Source organism: Stigmatopora argus, chromosome 4 (genome assembly GCF_051989625.1).
Source record: "Stigmatopora argus isolate UIUO_Sarg chromosome 4, RoL_Sarg_1.0, whole genome shotgun sequence".
In the NCBI taxonomy this organism is placed as follows: domain Eukaryota; kingdom Metazoa; phylum Chordata; class Actinopteri; order Syngnathiformes; family Syngnathidae; genus Stigmatopora; species Stigmatopora argus.
In genome coordinates, this window is record NC_135390.1 from 8,914,197 (window position 1) to 8,940,988 (window position 26,792).

Consider the following 26,792-nt stretch of genomic DNA (forward strand, 5'->3'; position numbering starts at 1 on the left):
GATCATTCTACTGCATTCTTAAAAACAAGTATGGTATTTTATTTTTAATTAAAAAAACTACCAGGATCGCAGCCACGTTAATACGGTTGGTTACAAACCAAAATGTGTGTACTACATCAGAAAATAATTTAGTGAATTTTGAGTGTTTTAAGGGGTAAATAGTTTGTCTTACGTGAGCTACAATTGTGACTACCAGGGAATTTTCTGTTTCAAGATGGCTTACTTTGCATCGCTGACAGCACTATAAAACGTCTAACCTTCACATATCTATGGTAATAAGTGTTCTTCTAACGTGACTGCGTCACGGATGACGTCAATTTTACGCACCGAATAAAGATGCTTTCTCATTGGTCACTTGTGTCGATGCTTCCAGTCCTCTCCCATCCGCCTCGCAGCGTCCTGTCAACGAAGGTTACGGCAGCTGGGTTTACAACGGCTGATAGTTATTTACGCCCATATTACCATTACAAACGATTTATTTTGTAGGTTTCTTTGGTTCATATCTCAAGTTACCACACGGCAAGTGAAAAGAAAACACATGCGACGAGGCAATCGTTGTTGTTATTTTCCGTTCTGTGTAGGAGCTTGTTGGACGGGACAGCCGAGCATTGATTGAGGTGAGACAAGTTGCACTTTGATTTAAACGATTCCTTCATTTTCTGAACCGCTTATTCTCACAAGGTTCGCGGGGGTGCTGTAGCCTATCCCAGCTAGTAACTACGGGCACCAGCCAATCGCAGTGCATGATTTAGACCATTAGAACCCTTTTTTTTAAACCCACTTATATTACAATAGTGCCTTAATGTTATAGTCACGCCCACTTTCCACCCTTGATTGACCCGCCTTGTGATTTCATGTGATTGTGAGTTGCACCACCACATGTAGTAATAACGTGGCTTATGACCCTCCAGCTTCTCGACTCATATTCCCCCTGCCACCGCCCTCCTCCCCCAGAGATGCTTACCCAGCTGCGGGGAGTCCTGCGACCCATCCTCAATCTGAGAGCCGGAAGTGGGCCGCTCCGAGCTGGTCTCTCCAACCAACAAGCGGAACCCGCGGTATCCATACCCGGAGTTGTGGCTGGAGATCTCCCATTCTGCTCGGGGATTCAACGTCGTCATCTCGGCACCCACCCGCAGAAGGAGCCGGTGGAGCCCCTCAACTCCCCCCGTGGAGCCAAAGAGTTTATTTATAGCCTGCATCCGTCTGAGCGCACCTTCCTGCTGAGGGAACTGCACAAGTTCGAATCCATTGCCATAGCTCAAGGTGGGTGAGTGGCTCTGTATGACTGGTTAGTGCTTCTGTGGAATCAATTTGGCATAATTACCACCATTTAGAGGTGGGGTGTAGTTCATCAATTTCATAACAATGCCATATCGGAAAATGGAACGATATTTGCCATTGTTACAGTGTGCTACCTTTTGATTTGACTCAAAGGGTCTCTAAATGGTGTTATCCAGTATTATTTACACATTGAACACAATCAGGTAGTTTTCCTAAAAGGGTTTTTAAAAATGACAAGGCAAACAAAGCAATTTTGACATCCACTGACACTTTTGTTGCTAAAACATTTGAGCCGTGAATGACAACTATCACTTTGGCAGCAACGTGATACAGCATGTCACATGGTCCCCTGTGTCGGCTGTTGGCTAAAACATAGCCTATCAGGAATAATTTTGTTATGTCATTAGTTTTGGGCTGTTTTTATTTGCCAGCTGTATATCCCCTCATCTCATTTTCTGAACCACTTTATCATCACTAGGGTCGCAGTGGGTGCTGGAGCCTATCCCAGCCGACTTCGGGTTAGAGGCGGGGGACATCCTGAATTGGTGAGCTGCCAATCGCAGGGCACAAGGAGACAAACAACCATTCACCCTTAGACTCATACCTAGAGGCAATTTAGAGTGTCCTAGCCTACCATGCATGTCTTTGGAATGTGGGAGGAAACCGGAGTACCCAGAGGAAACCCACGCAAGCCATGAGAGAACATGTAAACTCCACACAGATGGACCGACCTGGATTTGAACCCAGGTCTCCCACTGTGAGGCCGACACGCTAACCACTCAGCCGCCGGGCCACCCGAGCTGTATATCCATTTTGTTTAAAATATCCCTTTGCAATAATTGTGTATAATGGCAAAAAATGAACTTTTCCCCCCTGGCCTGTTCAGCTGCTTCGACACAGACAATGTGAGTATGAGTCTTGATGAACAGTTTTATGGGGGTTTGGGTGTGCTCTCATTGTGGTTCAGAGAAAGCAGCGGGACTGAAAATAGTTTGGTGGGGGGTAGACAAAATGGAAAAACAGACAGAGCAGATACCAAAAATATTAAATCATAATTTTATATAAATGCTACCTAAATCTGCATCCTACAATCTGTTCAGTGGCACGTAGTCAAGCATAATCACACTATAATGTGTGTGTGTGTTAGTCATGTTGAGAAATGTACTTCTCCCGGGAGCCGATAAGCAAGCCAGATGCCGCAAGTTCAAAATGCGCCAACGCCATAGCCATTGGAGGTCTGTCCACATCCCAGAACCCAGGACAATCAAATTACACCCATTAGTCTGCGGATCAGCTGAGGGAGTGCACGACAAATCATCACCCAAAAAATAAGTAAATTTATCTTATCATTTACATTAACTTCCTATGACCAGGCGTCCACAAGTGTGGACATCACATTTTTTGTTGTAGTAGACTACAATGTTACATTTTGGACTACAAGGACCTGGTGTCCACTTATGATGAAGACATAATTTTTCTCAGAAACTACATCATGTAAAAAAATAACTTTGTTTTTACACTCATCAGGTCCCAATTAGCCTAAATATCAAAGAACTGCAGAAATAGTACCACCTTGGCACCTCTCACATTCTGGTTCTAATTCAATGGAAGCGAATGAGTTAAGTGGGTTCTGCGTTTGTTGGCAGGTTTGAGGAATTGCAATCTACTGTTGACCCGCTACTCTTAGGAAAGTACTGAGATGTTCAAAGTGGATGATTTATTTTTACCTGGCGCACAGGCAGGTAAAACAAAAATATACATATAAAGTGTTTGGGACTTTCATTGAAATACAGGAATATTGTTTGAAAGAGGATCATCTAGACTTGGTAGAAAAGGTCAAGGTGATTGCATACATTTAAATCTGAATTTAACCAATGTACTGCATTCAATGGGTTTACTCAGAGCATGTTGATGTAGTTGAATAATGTTATTGCTTCTAGGTTCAGTAGGATTTTGTAATAATGAACACCCCAGACACTTAATTAGTTACACAGTTATGCCTAGAGCCTACGTCTTAGACAAAGTACTGGTATAAAATAGAGGAGGTAGAAAATCAATACTGAGCATCAAGTGTATTTCCAAAGTCAGATATTTTTATGACTTTTCAAATATTGTCACCTTCTTAAAAGAATTGCTCTGGTCATTTTACAAAAAAGTTTAAAATTGTAAGTCAATATAAAAAAAAATCAGCAAATGTTAGTTTTTGTGCGTTACCTGAACTCCGAAAAAAAGGACATGGCCAATTATTTTAGGACAGTGTCTATATTTATTTATAGCGCTCTCATGAGACAGTTGAGGTGGACCAAATGTTAGCCGAAGAGAATCACATAATTATTGAGTCACTTCTGCCGACCCCCAGCCAGAGTGCTGTTTTGCCTTATGTACAATTTCTAACTCTTCGATCCTCAAGCGTGTTGAGGGAATAATCTATTGACTGAGATCAATTGATCACATTCAACTCTCAGCCTCCAAAAGCATCGATCAGTTGACGTGACCTTGTTTTTTTGTGTTATAGGACGTCGTCATATTTCAGTCTGTGTCATCAATATGTGACAAAAGCCTCGGTGTCCTCAGATAATCAGTAACCATTCATGCAATGACCTTAAACTGCAGCTTATCTCATTTTAAACTGCAATTTGTTCGATTTGAACACCATTACTGTTGAAACAGAATAGAAAACCACTCTTCCACTGTGCCGACCCAAACTATTTTAATCAGGAAAAAGTAAATTGCACAAACATTTTCTAAAATTGCTAAGGTGACATTGATGTAATAAGCAAAACCATTATTAAATAGCTGACACAATATTTAATGGGAATGTGAAGATCACTGACTAAGCACGTGAGGTGATTACTATGACAGGAAAACTAATGAAGCTCACTTTTCTTGGGTACGCTGTGTTCTTCCTTTAATCATTACCCATTATTGCTACTACGGTAGCCGTTATTTTCTTTGATGGTATCATTTTGTGCATAGTCATGTATTTTTACCTGATCTTAAGGGCAAATTAACTCTCCGTGATGTGCGCCTGTATAATTCCAATTTGCACTTGTATAATTCCTTTTTGATGTCACTCTGAACAAGTGGAAATTGTTGGAGGGACACTGGTGTGTGTGTGTGTTGAAACATGATGCTTTAAATCGGATCTGGTCCAAGAGACAAAAATTTATTGATCATTTGAACAGATCAATGTGTCAGGCAAGGAGAGTCATGCGGAATAAATAGGCTGCATTGTGAGACATCCAAGGATTGTTGGGAACCTTTTGAGAGCGGGTAAGCCATGAGATAGCTGCTTTTATCATTTTCCTAGACAGCTCTCTGCTTTATCCTGGCATTGCAAGCACAGCAAAAGCAAATAATAAACAGCCTTAAATGGAAAGTTGACAAGTATAATAATGTCAACATGCCTTCCTCTATGCCAGGGGTAGGGAACCTATGGCTCGGGAGCCATATGTGGCTCTTTCCATGGGTACATATGGCTCTCCACTAACCTGTGAGGTAAAATATGGAAATCATTGGTGAGAGAGCGGAGTCCCGAACGCACTAACAAGAGGGTCACTGCGGCGTCGACACTACCTGTCCCCCTATTTTAATCATAATTTTGTTTTTTTATTACTCTTCTGCATGCATGATATCATTGATACTGATTTTGTAAGCCACCACATAACAATGTTGTCAAAGGAAACCAGAGACTTTTTGTACATTAAAAGTGATGAAATGACAACAACAAAAAATTACACTTTAATATATTTTTACTTTTCAATTCCGAGATTGGCTCTCAAGAAATAACATTAGAAAATATTAATTGTTTATGGCTCTCTCTGTCAAAAAGGTTCCCGACCCCTGCTCTATGCCAATGCCAGACAATCCTAATTCTTTTTAATCCAAGCAGCACTCGAGGAAAATATATGGTACATTTTATGAAGTATTAGTAGAATCAAGCTCGCTTACGAAGCATCCTTGTTTCAGGTAATAATAAACCAGCCTACTTTCATTGCATGAATATTGACCCAACTTTTAACTCCTTTGGGCTTAATAATTTACATCAAAGTAAAAATGGCTTCTTTAATGTGCAAATTCCTCCTCCGTTTTGGGAGCAAAGTTATCCCCAGTCACTGGAGGAAACATAACAAATATGTAATTGCTGATTGAGTTAATTTCCAAGGCCACTAACTGTAAAATAATAATAATAAAAAGAAAGAAACATGCACAAACAACAATGATAAAATCAACTGATCATCAAGAAAGCATGGTGACTCTTTGGACATAGCAAAAAAATCAAATACATTTTTTGTAGAAATATTTTCATTTTTGGACAGCAATGCCATAATGAACTGTACCTGTTGAGGTTACATTTGTACAAAGATTTTTTTATGACTTCCCTGGTTCCGAGGTGAGAAACACAAGCCCCAGTTTGAAATTCAAGAATTGCAATTTTAATAATTTTTTTCAAGTGGGACGGCTGACACTGACAAAAAACTTTTCCACCAAGGTTGCAGTTTTCCAGGATTTTCCAAAACACAAAATGCATAGAGGTGTGAGGGTGGTCTTTGTTGTTTGTTTGGGCATAGTATAATTATCCACCCGCAAATTATAATGCAAGATCAAAAATTGAAGGCTTATGGTTGTATAGTGTGGTGACCAACTAACTTGCATTGTTTAATGTTCATGTACAGTTGCAATGCATGGTCAAAAAAATAACACATTAAATTTCAGGAGAATGGTTGACTTCCTAATTGTTCTCATTTTAAAACACATTTTTCACAGTACCTACAAGAAAGCCAAATTGGTTCCCTGCACAAACTACAGCATCAAATTCCTTTAAGTGTGCAATCACATAGTTTAATTTAACATGTTTAAGTAAAAATAAATTAAACCTTTGAAGATACCTGACTGATCAAGTGACTGAAAAAATTATAGGTTTGCTTGAATCCAGAAGAATCTATATTATTCATTCGATCTCTTTTCACATAATCAGATCATCGAGTGAAGCTGCTCATCTATAGCTTCACTGCTGCCTGCTTTTTCATGAATTTTTAAGCCTTGGTGCTCTTCAAGTTATTTTGAAGTTATTTTTATATTGGTAAGAAAGAGAAGTCTCCCCTTTTTCATTTCCCCATTGTGCTTCAGCTCTTCTGATTTGCACACTGCTGTACTTCCGACAGCCCTTAATAACTCTCAAACACACAAAGATCATTTCAAACTGAGTGTTTGCAAAACGCACCATTGGAATTCCTTTAAAAGGTCATTCAAGGCAAAAGTGATTTTTACAAAATGATCAAACTCAATTTCATGCAAGACAGAGCCCTACTTCATTAGTTTTTAATCCCACATGCACCGTTGTATGTAATGTAACACATCTTTCTCTCGGTAATAGTTTATACCTTTCTGAGGTGGATTCTTTGATACCGTTCACGCTGATTAATGTGAAGTTGAAAGCGTATCAGCCAGATAGATGTCGCTCGTCAAAGTATAGGATGGAGGCCAAGTTCAAAGAGGCACATAATTGATTATCAGTGTCTGGATTCCAAATAGAAATGGCTGCATATGAATTGCTTTCATTGAAAAATCTGAAGAGGCGGACTGTTCTGTAAATCAAGTTATGACCGCATCACAGACACTCCGGTAATGTGATTATCCCAAAAGCCTTGTTATTTTTTTCTACTATTCAGACTACATGCCATGATAGTCTGAGCATCATAAGCTGTCATGGTTCTTTTGGGGATTGCTTCTCCTTGGGACAAAATGACCTCCCCGATAAGAAATATATTCAGATTTCTTTCTATTTTTCCTCTTGACCTCTGATGTTCTGTATGTGTCCTGTCATTGCTCATTATTTGCTCCTTAGTGTGCACCAAGCCAACTCACCTTGCCATGAAAGTAGAAGAATTAGCTCCACCTCTACCAAATACTGTTAGTATTTTCATTTTCTGAACCACTTATTCTCACAAGGGTCATGGGGGGTGCTGGAGCCTATCCCAGCTAACTATGGGGACCTGGCATGGGACACCCTGGATTGGTGGCCAGCCAATCGCAGGACAAACTGAAAGCTCAAGTGACACCATCCATCTTGATGTTACAGCCAGTAGTAGTACACAAGTAGTATTGATACTAAAAAGAATAAATCATGGTAAAGACTTACAATATGACTTGAGTCCAACTGTGTCTATATACTTGAAATCTTTTGGCTCATAATTATTCCAGGAATTCCCTCTCAATTGCGATGTAGCGGCACAAGAAAGAATGGACAGCACATCCACTTTGCAGTTTTGATTGGGCTCAAAGCTAGGCTTTGACCTTCCCTGGTTGGGTTGCACTGAAATGAAGATTTTTTTGGATTCAACAGAAAAACAAAAATAAACAAACAAAGACTGAAAATCTAAATTTGTAACACATAAATCTACATAATACAAATACATGGATTTATGGTTTATTTTTATGCATTTATGTTTGCTTGTAGATTGTCCTCTGCTGTTGTTTTTACAAAGAGAAGAATGTAAAATAAGACCTGTAGTATAAGTGTTGGTACTTTATTTTCTGTGGTAATCATCATGAATTAAAATCCTAATCCAAATAGATTTCAATTTAATCGTCCTTTAAAAGAAGAAAAAAAGCATTGAAGCAGACCTTAGTTTAATTCCATGTCTAGTGTTTTAGTGAATAATTTATGATGAATTTCATTATGGTGTGAGTGGAAGTCAGTGTGCTATAAAGTAAAGTACACCCTGGCATGAGCTGCATTAACTGTAATGGTCATCTGAGCAGATGGTGTGTATCAACACTAAAATGGATGGACTGTGAGATCAAATGTGAGCATGGCTTCATTATCAACACCATCTCAGAGGAACTGTAGTGGCTTCTCTTTCAGCTCAATGTCAATTCACTGTAGTATATGTCTTTGGAGTTATTTTAGACCGCCTAATTAAAACTTCCACTTCCCCATGTCCTACCACCAGAAAGCTACTCTACTTACTTTTCTTGTGCTTAGAAATTCCCATTAGTGTATGGAATATTTGGAGGCATCTGTCTTGTACTTACATCCCAGCTACATACAGACGCTCCCCTACTTACGAACGCAATTGGTTCCGAGCGATTGTTCATAAGTTGAATTTGTTTGTAAGTTGATTCAGTGCTATATTTTGTATTATAATTTATGTTTAAGGCCGATATAAGTATATTGAAGGTTTATATAAGTGCATTTGTATGTTTAAGGCTTGTATAAGTAACACGCATTGGTTTGTACTGAAAAAAAATAATAAAATGGAGAGAATATGTACAGTACTGTAGAGAGAGAGAGAGATTTATGTATTAGAAACTGGCCAAAAGAAGCGACCTAATGACAATTACACAGTTTTCTTCTTTTTTTCATCATAAATGATGCGGTAGCACTGTATGGCATTATTCAATTGATTTGCAAACTTTGTGCAACGTTCAATATTTGGGTCCTGCTGCTCGATCTTTCTGTTTATAAATGGTACTGACGGTCGAACGATGTGCAACGCTCACCACTCTCACGCGCATCAAGCTTCGTTATTATTGCCACTCGTTTCAAATGAAATGGCTTGCCTCTTCCTTGCAACTCCCTCAATAGAAGCCTTTAGCTTTTTTACCAACCATATTCAATATTGGATGCATGAGATATTTAATGATACAAATGAAAAAGGTTCTTTGCACACTGGAGATACATTCACGCACTTCCGCATTGCAACGAAGAAGAAGGTAGATGCTGGGTGAGCTGAGCTCTCACAGTGCCAGGCGTTGGTATTAGCGGCGGAAAGAAGTACTACTCCGAAAAAGGCGAAATACAAAATTGGACTTGCGAACATTTTTGGACTTAAACGCAATTTGCAGACATGTTCGTATGTACCGTTGTTCGTAAGTTGAATGTTCGTAAGTAGGGGAGCGTCTGTATTCATATCCTTGTTTTTAGCAGGATGTATTTCACTCTCTTCCTATTTTATGACAACTGCATCTGTCTTTCTGGCTCACAATCTGGGTGACTATTTTCTTGAGTTGTCTCATAATTCATACAAAACTACTGCAGCGCTGGTCGCTTGATGAATGTCTTGCTCCCTATGCAGGGTTCTATTGATCATTTTTTGCACACACCCACACCCAAACACACTCACACTGTCAGGGTGAAAAGAGTCCATCCCAGCATTTTCTTGTGCAGAACAGCAATAATTGCCCACAAAAGGTAAAATGCCCGTTAGCCCTCTAATAAAGGTGGTATCTACCACCTTTCATCCCCCCTCCCTCATGCGCACACACCCATACAAACAACTCAGTCATTTTTGCTGCCTCTCACTATCAGTTAATGAGAATCCTTTCCTCATAGAACTGGATTTTCAATCAAATCCTAAGGGGGCAAAAACACACAAGCATAGAGAGCTACTTCAAAGTCTGAGATGGAAAGTGCCTCTGCATTTTTCCTTTCTGCTTTTGCCTTCGCTGAATATTGAGGAAGAATTTCAGGCTTTTTAAAAACTTTGCTGAAGAACGTTTTCATGTAAGAATTCTCACATGTAAAAGTCATGGCATACAAACCAAGTTTTTTTTTTGCTAAAACAAGATCCGTTATACATTCTCTATCACATTATAATTAAACATTGTTTTTATCTTCAACCTGCACAAGGAATTAAAGATGGAAAGTAGCATTTGGCTATAATCTTACATATTTATACATATATATGTTCATTAACATGAATATGTATATGGTCATTAATATGTACAGTAATCCTTCGATTATTGCGTCTTCACTTATCGCGATTTCACTACATCGTGATTTTTTCCACTATTAATTAAAAAAATGTGAAAATCCATGCTGAAACTCGTAAGCGAAAGCCACTTTTGCTACTGAAAAAAAAAAAGAGTTATAATAGGGATGACTACTTTGCGATTTTTCGATTATCGCGGCCATGTCTGGTCTACATTAACCGTGATATTCGAGGGATTACTGTATTGTCCCTTTTATTAAATAAATCAAACTCAAACTTGCCATTTTGCTTTGAGTGAATCTACAATTTGGGTTGACTTGAGCATTGTCTCATAATAATGTATGACTGTCGAAAGAAGAACATATTCTTGGATACAAATATCATCGCAACAAAGTAAAGTGCAATATTTTATTCAATACTAAATGTTATTTTTTAACAAGTTTTATTGTTAGTGCAGGAATAGTGAAGAGTATTGTAATAGGTGAGTTAAATAATAGTACAGAATGCCTTTTAAAAATCCAAATAATATAAAATAGACCCCCTAAATTGTCATTTTTTTACCTGTTGTGGCATGTCTTGGAACCTATTAACCGTATGAGACATTGTTCAGGCCTAAAGGAAAACAACAGATTGGATTAAAACTTACTGTTATGTAGTCTACCAAGAGTACCCACAAAATCAATTTGTAGATTGCAATCGACGTATTGAGCACCCCTGGGTTTAGACAAATGTGTGTGCGTGTCCCATCGCACACGTGCGTGCAGAATGCTCCATTTCTTGTAGTAATAATAATGGATGCGGAGGTGCTGCTTTAGGATGTTGTGGGGCTGACAGCATCATTAACAAATGTGTATTTAAATTCCAATCTACTAACACATCTATAAATAGCTAATTTTATCTTCTGCATTGTTGCAAGTTGGGGAGAAACAATTAGAGAAGTATTTTGTAGCTTCTCTGAGTACCTGTTTGTGGTTAGCAGCATATTACGGTCCATTCATTTCCCCAGATCCTTTCAGCTCAGTCCGATTCTTGCAATGTGGTTGCAGTGTGGGTTTTAGATGGCAGCAATCAATACTTTACACCAGAGGCCTTTAGTAGAGCCGTGTCAGGAAAATAAATAAATAGTGAGGAGCCTTTCTTCAAAGTGAAGCAGAAAAATCCTGTGGTGTCAGTGGTCCTCAATTCACAATTCCTTATGCCCTGTTATTTGTACCTCAAATCTTATAAAAAAATATTTTTTTCTCTGAATTAATATAATATTTAATTGTCTTCCCTCTGATTTTGTATATCTACAATTTAAAAAACTGTATTTGTTTATATATGTAGATATGATTAAAATGTAAACAACACTGTAAATCATGTGTTCCATCATGTAGGCAGATAAAATGTGTGACAAAATCCATAGATGTCAGCATGTGGAAATTGAGGTCCAATTTTCACACATGAGTGAAACAAATCCAATTTCACAGAACTTGCAGACGGAAACCATGTTATTGCCCTCAGTAATGAAGGGGGTGGTAGAGCCACTGGTGTTGTTCTCTACCATTTTGTTTATTGCACAGCAACTAGCAGTACAGGTGGCTTTTTTGGTTTGTTTGTTTTTTTGCTTATTCTTTGTTTTTGGATTCAAAAATAAAAATAGAATAAAATGTGATCATTTGCATCTATAGACCAGATGATTTCCATAATTTCAATTTTTTCGGTTATATAGCAAGAGGCTTTAGTTACATAAGATAAGCACAAGGCAAAGTCAGCAAGATGGAGTGATTAAGCAAAGGAAACAAACGTCTGCCTTTGTTGAAGGCCAGAGAAACACTGCACTCTTTCATATGCCTCTTTATATTTCTTGTTTGCAAAGTCTGTTCCATAGGTATGGTGTGTCACACTATTTTTGTAGGTTGCCTCAGCTACTTTGGAAACATGGATTTGGTTTTTGTATGATACCTGAGTGAAGTTCCTTTTTTTCCTCTATGCTAAATTTATGTCAAATGTTATACAGTACACAATCATGTTAATCCATTAACAGATGGCATTGTTGTTTCTCATGCCATCTTCAAACATTACAAACTTCTTAAAAGGCTACGTTTCTCTTCTATCAACATCTGCCTCAATAAAATAATTTTATGCAATTCAACTACTCCATATGACAAAAGCATGCATTGTGGACTGACAGGACATTCCAGATGGTGTGATTATGTGCATAAATGTTTGTCTCGTTGTGCCCTGGGATTTGGCCAGCAAACAATTCAAGGTGTACCCGCGTACTTCCCATAGTTAGCTGGGAAGACTCCACCACCCCTGTGATCCTTGTGAGGATTAGAGGTCCAGAAGATGAATGAATGAATATTCTAAGCTCTTTATTCTTTACTGTATATAAACGCATCGATCCCCGTTCCCGGGTTTTTTTTGGTTTCTATTTTTTTACGGCAGAGAATCTAGTAATTAATTGCAGAAATAGAATTCCTGCTTCTGAATTATTAATTGAAAGATCTAAATGAAATGTAATTGGTATATATTCTATGCATGTACGGTAAATGCATAATGCATTTTTTTTGTCTCACAGTGGAATAATTTGATTATAATTACTTTCAGTCACTGATGGCGTAGTAGTGTCCAAAAGTCCAAATCCCCAAAAATCTGACTACGGCACAGGCAGCATGGCATCAGTTTCCACTCCTGTCTTACAACCGACTGGCGACCAGTCATTTTCTAGGTCCCTAATTCCCCTTCCATCAACTCTTTCCGTTTATTTGCCCCTGCTATCACAAACATTATCTATTATTTGAATGAAATTAAGTAAGGTGCGTGTGTGTCTCTCAAGCACACTCATCCAGGCTTACACCAGCTCCAATCAATATAATGCATCATTTCCTACACGCTTATCATTCTGGGTGATGGAATGACTGAGATAGAAAGTGCTCCTCGCACGTGCACTTCTTATGGTCTATTTTCTCCCCCCATCATCCCAACCCCACCCCTCCCCTTCGTCATTTTCATCCAAAAATGTTTCTCGAAAACCACGGTATATTTCTCATGCTTGACTGTAACATTTTCATCATCTCTTTTTCTACAGGGCAGCTTGACGTTGCGCCACCTACTAGAGCACAGTTAAGATATGGTAAGAAGTACACATTTTTGTAGAGTTTCAATCCATTTATTTTACAGTACTATGCTTAAACTAAAGTAGCCCTACAAACAATTTTGATTCTAATTGGGTTTAGTCAGATGTGTAAAGCACAGTGATTCAATATGTGTCAGTGAAATGTAGTTTTTCCTGCTTGGGTGGAAATGGTAAAATAAAAGTTGCAATTAGTCACTGGCTACTCCAGCAATCTCCGGAATGTCTACGTTGCCCTCGCCAACACAAGCCTTTGTCTAATGTGATTGTTGGCCTGATCTTGCCATTTGGATAATTCAATTTTTATTGGCCAATAATGTGACCCTACTTTATGTCTGACTGGAAATTGTTTATAAATAGGAACAGGTTCTCAAGTAAATAACATTATCTGCTCTTATATTAACTGAATGTACTCCACATTGCACTAGATATCATTGCATAGTTTACTGAAATCAATATATGAATTGCTTTGTAACGCATTAATGAAAACATATTCTCACTGTGAATGTTATAGTTTTTAGTCGTGTGGAATATTACATAGTTCTAATTATAGACAAATCAGAGTTGTAGAAATAGCTAGAAATTCTAGATAGAAAAAACATTGTAATGTGTTGAATATTGACACTAATGTGATTGGCATATTCATTACTTTTCAGTTCTCCTGCACAATGCACTCCCTTTTGTTGGATTTGGATTTCTGGACAACTGCATCATGATTGTTGCCGTAAGTTTCACACACATTAAATACAAAGACCACTCCTTAAAAATGCTGATGCAACAACTGAAATAGAATACACCATTTAGAAGACTTCAGCTGTAACATACTGTATACAAGAAGAGTTTTTCACTCTTGAACAAATAGCAGTTTGCTCGTTCTCCCCCTGGCTGTGTGGGTTTTCTCCGGGTACACCAGTTTCCTCCTACATCCTAAAAACATGAATGGCAGATTGGTTGAACTCTCTAAAATTTTCCTACTTATGAGTCTGACCGTGAATGGTTGTTCATCTCATTGTGTCTTGCGATCAGCTGGCAAACACGGACATTATTTGTAAATCTAATTCAAAGTTACTTAGAAATTGGAAATGTAATTATGATGACACATTTTGAGATGTTGAATCCAGACTAACCCTTTAAAGCAATTGTTAAACCAATTATAATGTGTGCAGAAAGACAACAGTCCAGATGGTACTGTGACACCTTCTACTCGGTCATATTCTCACACTGTCTGATCTTTCTGCCTTTCTCTGTCTCCTAACATTCTGTATATCACATCTCACAATTCTCACATGCTCCTTTAATCGCTACTCATTAATCTTGCTGAAGGCCAGCCAAACAAAGATGAACGGGTCATAAGCTACACATTTCAGCTATGATTGCATGATGCCTTTTTGATATTATTTCACCAGTTTCAGATTTTTTTTGTACTCAGTTACACCATTACTGAATAGGAATTGAACCTTACTTTGTTTTCATGGTTATTGTGTATGTTTGTTACTCCCCAGGGAACCCAAATTGAATTGTCTATTGGTGTGATTCTTGGCATATCTACTATGGCAGGTAAGATGATTACTCTTTCTCAACTTCTCTTTTATCAAAGAAAAGACAAATGCATGATTGTGACTCATATTTGTGCATGCATCAATGTAAAATGATCACTGACAACAACTGTAATACTATTTACTCTGCTTTATTTGAATTTTACCATTTTCACTAAGTGTGACTCGTCTGTGCAGTTCATTTGGAATGTTATGTTACTTTTATTTAAAGGCATAAATTAAATGCATGTCTCCGGTATTGTTTTTGTAATCACTAGAATCCTGTTCATTTAAAGGTCAATCTTCATATGGCTCATTTTTATTTCAAATATTGTAACATCTTTTGGGGAAAAATAGTGAGTATGTTCAGGTCAAATGAGGGTGCATGTACATGCCAGTCAGATCATCAACAGTCACTTCACTGATTGAAAAGATTTCAGGATTATTGGTGTCCACATCAAAGAGCTTTTGACTGATACGGGATCCAATATGCTTGTGAACCTAATGTTAAATATTCTCATTGATCAAGCAAGGAAGTGTAGCAAAATGCCCATGGGAAACCTCTAAAGCTTTTCAGGGCAGGAAAGAGGTGGTCAAAACTGCAAAGTCAGAGATGATTATCAATGTCATTTTAAATTGAGCTGCAAGCTCCGACACTTGCTGCCTCTTATCTTTGATCGTGGTGATTTCTCTCCCATGTTGAGCTGCAATTTGCTTTAAGGCCACACTTGCACCTATAGGTAAAAAGATAAACAGCTCTATTTTCCTTTCCCTTCCTCAGTTTTTCAAATATTGAGGCACCATTACAGCCACTCTGGTGACTTCTAAGTTCCAAACGCCTGCCCGTGTTAAGGCCACTCTGAAGTGATCTAGCACTTGTGTCAAAATTATAGTCAAGTTCACCCATCACAGCATTTCTGGGATGCAAATGAGTGTGAATGACTCTCCAGATTGTGACAGATGGAGGCTGCACCACTGCAAAATAAGATGCTGAATGTCATTGAGGGAATTGCATTTATTGAAAAAAATAAATCCTTTATAATTGCTGTTGAAGATCCACATGCATACTGTGGTCAACAGGACATTATCACCAATACCACGCTCTGATATGGTATTTTCATGGCTCATTTATTCACAGGTTCATGTGTGTTGGACAATATTCTTTATTACTATATCTATGAAGAAAATTTACCCTTAAATGCCCAAGCCACTAAATAATTAACAGCTAAATAAAATTATTTAATTGTTGAGCATTTAATTGTCCCTCAGAGCAAAGACTACAATATATACATCTGGTATTAAATATATGTAAATGGCTCTATATTTGCAAAATAAAAGAAAAAACTTAAGAACATTATTTATTAAGCCAATATAATGAATATAAAAGACATTCTCCAATAAGGTGGAGTTGCGAGTGGCAGCTAAGTAAACATATGTACACACACACACACACACGTAAAGACACTACAACTTCAACAACAAGGATGTTACGCACATTCAGAAAAACTCAAGAAACAACTCCATGACGAATCATGGTCCAAGGCACACGAGTCGGGAACTCCCCGCCAGCTGAAGCTGATCAGCCATGGTCCTGGAAAAAGATGGAGTGCCCACAAAGTGGGCTTTTTGTCGGACAGTTGCTATAACTAGCTCTGAAAATGCCGACATTAAAAGTTTGTGTATCTTAAAACAACCTCCTTCCCATGAAAACTTTTCGTCTGGATGTTTGATTTCATTTAATATTTGTGGATCTTGGAACAACCTGTTTCCCATCAAAACTTTTCACCTGTAGAAGCATTCATAAGTAGAGGTACAACTGTAGCAACCTTTTGGTCAAATATGGTTAGATGAATAGCTGTAGTATTATAAGTCAACTATTATTTGAAAAGAAAATAGCAGAGTACACCCGCAGACACGCTCAACCAATTGATGTCTCCAAACCTTTGGCTGTGGTTGTTGTATTTGTTTATATTTCAATTCTTTAACAGAACCCAAATGAAACATTAAATTAACATGTTCTTTTATGAAATGTGTTAAAATTGTGATTAATGTACGTATAATTATAATTTAATCACTGTTTCCATTTGTGCAAAGCATTGAAATGCACAATAGATTCATCTTACACTTATATTAGTAGATGTCATTAATCATCCCACAAAACCTATAGTTATCAGTTTCATGGTTCTCATCACACATCAGCATGTGATAAAAAAATAATACATCAAACAACGCTTTGTTTTTGTGTCGCTATGGCTGTATATATAAAGAGAGCAGCATATTTTTCTGCTGCTAATAGGAAGTCTCATTTTACTTTCTCCCTTTATACACCAGCCTCTCTAGCACTACTACAAAATGTCTATTTTTATCAACGCACGACTGCACTAACATGTGGAGGAGGACAGAAAAGTAAATGTTTTCATGTTGAAGCTGTCAGCTACAGCCAGAGAAAAATGTGGCTTCCCCAGCATCAATCTCCTCACTTAATACTGCTTTATTCCTAAGTTTTGGAACGATGGGGCGGTCTCCCATGAGACCAAGCAGCTCAAACAGACGTTAGACAAGATCTTTCAGTATCGGGATGCCTCTTTATGGCTGCCAGCTGAGTTTGTTTTATGATGTGCTGGCTCATATTAAATTCACTTAGCTCAGATCCTTTGTGGTCCTTTTGGCCACCTGTTCAGGTGTATCATCCAAAAAAAATGACAAATCGTCCTGTCTGTTGTTTCATGTTGGACTGGAAGGTAGTTTTCCCTCTCCATGTATAAGCGAAGATACAAAGGACAGGATATACTTTCTTGACATTTAATCGGTTCACATGCCAAAATAAAGTTTTAACATTTTGACTTATGAGCCTGTCTTTTAGGCCAATGAATGAAACAAAACTGCAGACTACAACCTCAATATATTTAAATAAGTTTGTATAGCTGCATGTCAAAACTTTTTCATTCTTTGTTGGCTTTGTCTCCCTGTCAATGTGTTTTATGCTAGTTGGTGCTTGATGTAAGACACAGTCCAACAACCCTAAAATGAGAATTTCACTCTCATCTTTTCCTTCTCCAGCTGCGGCTCTCGGCAACTTGGTGTCTGATTTGGCGGGACTGGGGTAAGACACACACACCTATAAATCTACACACTGCCCCTGAAACACTTGAGAAGGGCACTCACTCAAATTAAGATTAGTGACTGATAAGGTCTTACTTAAAGTATTTTTTTAAAGATAAATGAGTGATGAAATGATTTTCTCACTCAGCGTGGAAATATACGCTGCGTGAAAAATTAATGGCAGCATAGATGTTGTCCACCATTTTTATTTGAATGAGCTCTGTACTAGATTTGTTTGAAATAGAAATGAGGAGCTACATGAGACAATGATGGTTTGAGATTGCAAATTTTGGAAAAGAAATGAACCAAGGTTATTTTGCATGGGTTAAATTAACGTAATATTGTTGTTTTCTACGAACATTCTGCTACTTTTAATGAAGTGACGATTGAAAACATCAGTTATTCATAGACATCAAGGATGTATTATGATGCTGTGATGGATGTTGTGACCTTTTTACACACACACACACACACACACATCCACTCACATGTGAATGTGGTACTCTGTCACAATTCGGGAGAGAGCATCACCGGTAGGCGTCCTCAAGGGGAGGTCATATCAGTAAGACATGAGAGAATAGGAGAGTTGGGGCTGGGCAACAAGTCTGTAAGACTTAATGTTCACTATTGTGAGTAATGAAACCAGAGATGTGATTTTACCATATGGACTGGTTTCGTTATGGGTCTTGAGTGAAATTACTGTGCGAAAAATAAAAAAAACATTGTCCAGGTGTGCAATACCCCCTTCAAATGATGTACTGAAAAACACGAATATCGGCTCATTAATTATTCATACAGTTCCAGGTGGAAATCATCTTTTTCCCAGGGAAGGCCAAGTGACGAATCGCCAAATCTATCCCCAAACCCATATATTTGCATGCATTAGATGTTGCTAAGCACTTAGTTGATCTGTTCCCCCAAATCAGCCAGACTAGATGGGATGCACATGAATTTGTTCTAATTATTCTCAGCAAACAAGCCAAACGAAAAGCTTGCAGAATTGATTTATGTGCTATAAAGTGTGCCAATGTTTATGGGTAGATTGACTCAGAAGCTGCTGCCCTACATAAGGCTTGTTGGTTTCTTTGATTTTTTCTTCTTCTGCCGAACAGGGTATTTCCTAAATCCTCAATATTGGGACTAAATAAACTAGCCTGAGATCAATATTCAAGTTTTTTTTAAATTCCAGCTCTAATTTACGTGTCAATATACAGTCACCTACAACAAGTATTTGAACAGTAAGATGAACAAGGTACTATATTGTACTTATGGAGGTGACTGTATATTCATTCCATCATCGACATCCTTTATTAGAAGTGGGCGTCGTCGTCTGATCTGTTTGGTGAATCTTTGGTAAAACAAACATAAATAGTTAATACAATACATATAAATAATATGAATAGTTTTTCAATCATGGGATTACTTGCTCTTTTTAGTCGTGTGTGACCATGCACTGCGGTGCCCAGTGGCTACGAGAAACCCTCAATTTAACATCGCCTTCATCCAGTTTCAGAAATTACAAGATGATTGCTATGTGCACACCTTGACACATTCATATTCATTGCATTGATTTTGTAGATTTTGGAACAGCAAAACAGATGTTTTAAAAGGTTCCCATTCGACTGGTGAAAATATGAAGGGCTATGAGTGCTACTTAAATCGTTAAAAAGTGAGTTGTAAAATCTCCAGTGGGAATAACGTCACATCAAGATGTGCAAAGAGCCCATTGTACAATAACTAGGTTATCTCAACTAATGTGTACTAGATAGCTGCAGATTCCCAAGTCAACAATTCTGTCCCATAACCAACGGCGTCATATTCTTCTAAAGATGTTTAAAAAAGGAGGCCAAATAGATGGAGCTGCCTTGACACTCTCTCTAAAATGATGCTTTTTATTCTTTATGATAGCTTTTGCACTCTGCTGTAATGCTTGCCTGCATCTATCATCAAATCGATTGTTTAAACATGTAATAATTAATTCCCATGTGTGTATGTTGACTTTTTGAATGTGGCTGTCTGCTGACAAGATAAAATCTTTGCCAGCTCAGTCTCAGCTGCTGTTTTTTTTTTTAAACAGACCAATTATTTTACTTTCTAACACAGCAAGAAGCCCTCTTTTACGTATAATTGGATTTAGCCCATTTAGATTAAGTAACCGAATAAGAACAGTTTTTGCCTCCTGATATGAAGGGATGTATATCTGCACTTACCATGTTATGACTCACAAGATAACTTTAACACAAAGCTGTGGAGAATTATCTTCATATATCTTTGCCACAATTCAGACTGTTATCTTCTTAATAATCATGTAAAGCTTTACCCTCTCTGAATATGATTTACTGTAATTCAGCGTAACGACTATAGTCATTTGTTTTTAGTAACCCAAAATAAATAGTAGTAATTTCAACTCTAATAACCAAAACAACATTTTGCTACATTTTGCCATTAAAGTGCTTTTTTGTTCCCCTTTTTAGAATTCCCTAAATTACACCCTGTCAGTCCCGTTCTGACTCAGTGACAGTTTAAATGAGTGGGTGAATGATTCACCGGATACCAGTTCAGGACATGCTGATTTAGTCATCTTGAATAAGGTTCTGTTTCTTGCACCCTTGACAACATAATCTTGGTAGAAATTGTTATGTGGATTGTTGAAAGGCATGTAGTCAAAAAATGTCTTCCTCCTAGAACAGGGGTGTCAGGGTTGGTTCGCGGGCCGCTTTAACGTCAACTTGATTTCACGTGGCCCGGACCATTTTAGATATAATATTTAGATTTTTATTTAATAAATGGATTAAAAGAACTGGATTAAAAGCCCTGAATATTCAGTTTTTTATATATCTAAAACAATGTTTATTTTAGCTTTTTTAAAATATATTTTTAGATTTTACAAAATGATTTTTTAACTATAAACAGAAAAAAATGATTAAAAAATTACAATTATTGATTTAAAAGGGGGAAAGTCAGGAAATTTAATATACATCTATACTCTTCATTTTAATTTGATCCTAAAACAGAAAGTCGGCACTCATGATTTACTTTCCCGGGCCACTCAAAATGATCCGGCGGGCCAGATTTGGCCCCCGTGCCGCCACTTTGACACGTGTCCTAGAATATGATGTCATCTTTCAGCCCGCTGACTCAACATTTGTATGACAGTGAAGAGCTAAGCGGCCGTTAAATCTATAATTTAATTTGAACTTCAAATGTTATGAGGCATTTGTCACGCTGGGACGACTTGTCGGTAAAATACACTCCGTTGAGTCGTGATATGCTTTTGCAACTGCACCCATAAAAACGGCAATATTGTCAAAAGTGTGCAAGTGACTCGCATTTCCTTTACGTTCTTTTTACTGCCTGATGTGCAATTTAATTTTCATATCTTTGAGATATCAACAATTAATTGTGGTAAACATCAATTCTGTTGTCGAATGACAGCTCGTAATCATTAGGAAAGCAACCGAGTCATTTTTCTTACAGACATGTCTTACTCAGCATCACTTTTTCCGTTTATTTAATATTCGCTACTCGCGAATCTGCAAACTTACTTGCTGAAGAACTCTTCCGTTTTCTCTTACAAAGTTCAAACTAAGCCCCCTCTAATATAAAACGTTTCCTTTGACCGCTTCTTGCAGCTGTGCCTATCATAAGTTTTTTGGAATCATTATATTTTCCTATAAAATATTAAAATAAATGATTCTATTGTTGAGGGTTTTTTCTTTTGGCATAATATTTCAATTTGTAAGTTATTGAGGAAAAAAAATTTGGTCATGAAGTGAGATTTAGCTACGAGCCATTCATTCATTCTTTTTCTCAACCGATTATCCTCACAAAGGTCGCAAGGGGTGCTGGATCGAATCCTAACCACTCGCCCACCAGTCCCTTAAACTAGATCAGTGACAAAATATGTGCATGACCTGTCTTTCCTTCTGCAAAGAGCTGGTTTAATTACAGAGGGAGAGAAAACAAGGCAGCGCAAATGAAAGTTAATGACGCACATAATTGAGCATACCCACAAAAACTGTTTCCAGCCACTTTATAGTTTGGACGTTGAGTTGATAAAGTATAACCACTGTGAAATCTGTAGGCAACGATAATCTTTTCGGGGGCATCCATTTCTTTATCTAGAGCATACACATTAGCAAATACAGGACTGTGGGCCCTACCTAACACACAATTATATCTCACTGTAGTGTATAAACTTGTGGTGGCTACTGTTCCTATCTTGATCCTGACTCTCTATCTGTAGTAAACTCTTTAATATTTTGTATTATTTTGCTCAAATGTTGCACCTGCCTGATGCAGAACCACTGTAAGCATTCAACAAGAAAACCTTAGTTGACACCTAATATTATGTAACACCTGTGTAATGACTTTCCATATTCATGAATTGATTTTGACCTTTCCAGCTCCCTTTGTGTTCAATACTTTGGCTTCAGATTGTTGCAGCACAAAGTTTGTCTTGGAGTCGAATAGTAGATCTGGCAGGGGAGGGATTGAAGGTGTGGGTGAGAAAAATGGACGTCTGCTGCGCGTGGGTGTGATGATATTGCGTCGAGTGTCCCCTGGGAGGTCAGTGACAGGAACGGAGGTCAAAGAATGATTTATGGCACAATGATTTTTGGGAACAATACCCGTCGCCAATGTTACCTCTAAGCTGCGCGCGTGCGCAATTGCACACTACTCTCGTGCTCTCTGCGCAAGCAAACATATACGCGCACAAAATAAAATCCAAACTGATTTGACAAAAATAAACACATTACAATTTTTTCTGCGCCATTTTTCATAGCAATCCGAGAGTGACAGCCTGTCACGGACAATTGACAATAAACAGTAATTTCAGATAAAACTATGACTAACACTGTCTAGCCCAGGGGTGGGCAAACCGGTCCTTGAGGGCCGCTGTGGGTGCAGGTTTTTGTTCCAACCGATCTGTGCACAGACACTTTGACCAATAAGATTTCTGCAGAAAACAAGAAGCACCTGACTTCAATCCACTGATTGCACTTGTAGGACACCAGATTGGTGAAAAGGTGTCCTCTTTATGGGTTGGAATGAAAACCTGCACCCACTGTGGCCCTTTGTGGAATAGTTTGCCCACCCCTGGTCTAGCCAATGATATGATTAGCTTCACATCCGGTGTGTTTTCTTTCACGGCATGAGTAAATGTTAATGACATTAATTGACTGCGTTATTTACACAATTTGCCTGTATTGGAGGTGAGCATATAGCTAACAGTTCGTCCGAGCTGCTGTCAAGCCTTTATCACGGCGAAACGACCGGGCTGCGGCAGAGCCACTCAAAAGGCAAAGTAAAAAAAGAAATCCGGTTGTTTTAAGATGGAATGGCTGTCGAAGTGTGTGCACATAGAGGAACAAACGGTGAAATTGGGTGAGAAAGGTCTCCTCTGCAAAACACGCAGCGAAGCTAAAGTTGTTAGCGAGTTTTCCGATGGAAAAATATTGCATATAGATGCAAGTTTAACTATCAAGTGACACATTCAGCAGAAAAGTCATTTGAATGAGAAGTGAGAAGGACAGACGTGAAAAATACGGTAAAATTTAAGTCAGATTTGTGGATATTCTAGTGACATTTATTAACATGTTTTATTCATAGATTTTAATCATTACATTTTATTATGACTAGATCATTTATGGGTGGTAGACCTGCACCTGCCTATGGCAGGTGTGATACTGGTGTGTGCCCATAGCGAGCAATGATGATGTTGCTCACACTGGTACTCAGACAAACGAAAAATTAGAGCGAACTTTGCCCGTCGCACTCCCAAAAAATAAAATAAAACTGTCCGATCAGGCTATTTGTTATGTTGGAAAAGTGCCAGAGTGGTCACCAGCCAGCAATTGCAGCAGAAGTACAGATAAGCAACAATTCTCTTTCACACCTATTGATAATTTCATCTTTCATTAACTTAATATGTGTGACCATTTTTTCTTCTTTAAAAATGTTTTATTTCGTTTTTATTTAGTAGAATAACAAACAGTTGAAGATTGTTTTATATCGCACACGTACATTTTCTTAAAATGTTCTTTTCTGCCTTTGTTTTTACCTCTCCAGACTGGCAGGCTATGTCGAGGCCTTGGCATCTCGACTGGGGATGCAGATTCCGGACCTGAGTCCGAAGCAGGCTGATATGTGGCAGACCAGAGTCAGCTCCCACTCGGTTGGTAAAGTTTAACATGATTGGTTTGACACGGTTGGTAAAACGTTCAGCCAACTATACTTGGAAAGGGCACTAAAAAATTACATGGATTTGTAAGTAGGAAAAAAAATATTCATTTTTGCCGTGGTACATGATTTTGATGGCCAAGCTTGGTCCAAATGTGATAAAACAATTTAAACATGTACATAGGCATCTTAATTGCACTTTTTGATTGTGGTGCAATCACTGAAGCAAATCCAGGTTCATTATCATTATACTAGCATTTCATTTTGATGCTTTAACAGCTGCAATCAATGGTTGCTTTCATTTTTCCTGCACTGAGTGAAACAAGTCAAACGTCCTAAATGTGCCCTTTTGTTCGCTTGACGTTTGAAAGAAAATTACACCAAAAAGATTTTCAATAGTGCGTGGCCTGTCAGCTGTGAGATTTAACTCCTTGACATTAGCTCCGATTTGCCAAACACTAATTGGATAAATGGAAAAGTTCACGGCAATCATTAATACGGTTGGCTTTTAGCAGTAAACTGTGACAGGAAATCAATCTTTTTGCTTCCAGTCATTGTAGGTACATGACATGAAGTATAAAAATACGGTATGATTTTATTAGATTGGGTAACATGGCAAGTATTTGCACCCAGGGAAAAGCCATTGGCGTCGGGATCGGCTGCATCCTGGGAATGTTCCCACTCCTTTTCTTCACCGATGACGATGACAAGAAAGACGGCAAAAAGGGCGGCAAAAAGGGCGGAAAAAAGGACGACAATGATGAGAAAACGCAAACAGCCACGGCTGTCAAGGTCGACGGAAAGTGAGCTCATGGACTCCTGCTTTGAAAATGCGGATCAAAAAAATGACCGTTGAAATAGTCGAAGACTTTTAATCTTATTCAACAGCTTCACTAAAAGTGAAGCTCCTGGACGTCTACTCCCGACATTATTATCATCATCAGCTTGCTGCTATTCTCAACTGACCTCCTTGTTCTCTCTGATGCCGCATTTCTGATTACAGAATAGGGGTATCATTCCATAAATTCCTTACTTGACTTTGAAACCAAGCTAGATTGGGTGACGCAAAAAGTGGCACAACATGCAAGCTTGGGTGAAATCTGCCCATAAAACAAAATTAAAAACTGTGGCCTGCCACAAGTTCACTACAACAAATCCGCTGCTATATCTGACAAGATATAACAGTGGGATGGATGAATGTTATGATTTTATAGAACTATATTCTATCTGAGGTCAAAGTGATGCATTTGGTTTTGACTAACATTAGACTTTTAATTTAAAAGCTTTGCTATTTAAGAGCTTATGCTGTATGACATAGCAGCATATGAATATCAGACCTCCTATTTTGAATCCTTTTACTTTTTGAGTCTGGTGAACTATAAAAATACGTACGTGTGCAACTTTATTGCTCAAAAATACATTTGAGATAACCAGAATATGAATCACCAGAAGTATTCGCAAGACTACACTAAGTTAACCTCTTCTCAATTTATTACAATTTCCTTCAAATGAAGTCAGTGGTTGATATGGCTGCACTATTTTGTGTCTCTGCTGCACTCTACTGGTTAGGAGTTATACCATTTTCAAACCACATTATTATCATACCCTTCTAGCCCAATTTAGGATGAAAAGCATTCGAATTTATGTGTAAATGCTCTGCGACATAAGCAAAGATTTTGAATAGTTGGACCCTCTTGTGTAGTGCACTATATATTAGAAATGGCTACTTGTTAGTCAAATCTGAACATTCTTATTGCTAACAGATTACCGGTTTTAAAATGAAAAAAAGTTACTCAATAATATCTTTCGTCTTTACATTTATTTAGTCCTATTATCTTTGAAAATATACTTCATTTCCGTAATACACACAACAGGAGACTGATGCAAACTATGTGGGTTTTCTCCCTCCAAATTCTGCATAGACACCTTTTTGGGGTTTTGTAGTCACATTTATATTGACTGCTTTCCCTTTATTTTAAGCTATTTATTTGTGGCTGTAGACATTCCAAGAGAAGTGAAGTTTTTTTTGGCGTTTTTTGGTTGTGATTGTTTGATCCAGACATGCTTCCACTTGTAGACTGAAACCTTGTTTTGTCACGTATTGAGGATGCTCATGAAGGACATTACAAGATCATTTCCAGCTTTATTAGCTCTGTGAAATGATATATTTTAAGTCAAATTTTAAAAAAGCACAGAAATGGAGGTGGCCGAAAATGACATGAGTATCAAATGGTCTAGTCCTATTTATTTTACTCTTATATTTAACATTTTCTTTTACATGAGGTAATTTTTATTTCTAGAAAAACAAGTGTAACATGACTTGAGCAGCACTATAAAATCTAAATGACAATGCACTAAATGACTTGATATTAAATGACTGCTCGGTTCCGTATTTTATTATTCTTGCTGGTTGTCATGGCGATTATTTCATGGGAGATTTGGAAATGCAAGTACCGATTGTATTATGTTCTTTATTTGTTTCTATTTAGACTTCAGAAGAGGTTACAAACCGCATGCTAACTCAAGCATGGGTGTTAAGGAATTGTCAGGAATGTTTTTCATTTTATTCTTCCTTTATTAAACACTAACGTTCACTCTCTTGTTGAGTCCAATTTGTGCTTTAGCCTTTATTGCCATGCATGTCAAAAACGCAAGATAATGTTAAAATCAAATATGAGTACATAATGCTTCATTATCTGGAGGTTAATTTTCTCATTTGTTTCTGAGTCAAGTGTTGCAGGGCAGACTGAACATGTTGTAATGCAACTGTGAAAGATGACTCCTTGTAACCAAAACCACTCTTCCATCCAATGCAGGTACTATTTGGTTTCATTGTGTTCCATAGAAGAGGTT

At 37.9% G+C, this 26,792-nt stretch overlaps 1 protein-coding gene across 2 annotated transcripts; it reads left to right on the top strand.

Moving 5' to 3' along the window:
- Window positions 1-352: 352 nt before the first annotated feature.
- Window positions 353-26,533, top strand: tmem65 (transmembrane protein 65). 2 transcript variants are annotated; one of them, XM_077598182.1, is made up of 8 exons: window positions 353-617; window positions 912-1,266; window positions 13,075-13,119; window positions 13,776-13,843; window positions 14,622-14,676; window positions 17,715-17,757; window positions 23,829-23,934; window positions 24,573-26,533. In XM_077598182.1, the coding sequence occupies exons 2-8, from the start codon at window positions 957-959 to the stop codon at window positions 24,744-24,746; spliced, it is 801 nt and encodes a 266-aa protein (XP_077454308.1). In that variant the 5' UTR covers window positions 353-617; window positions 912-956; the 3' UTR covers window positions 24,747-26,533. The 2 variants fall into 2 exon arrangements, with proteins under 2 accessions (XP_077454308.1, XP_077454309.1); XM_077598183.1 differs by having other exon boundaries at window positions 955-1,266.
- The last annotated feature ends 259 nt before the right edge of the window (window positions 26,534-26,792 follow it).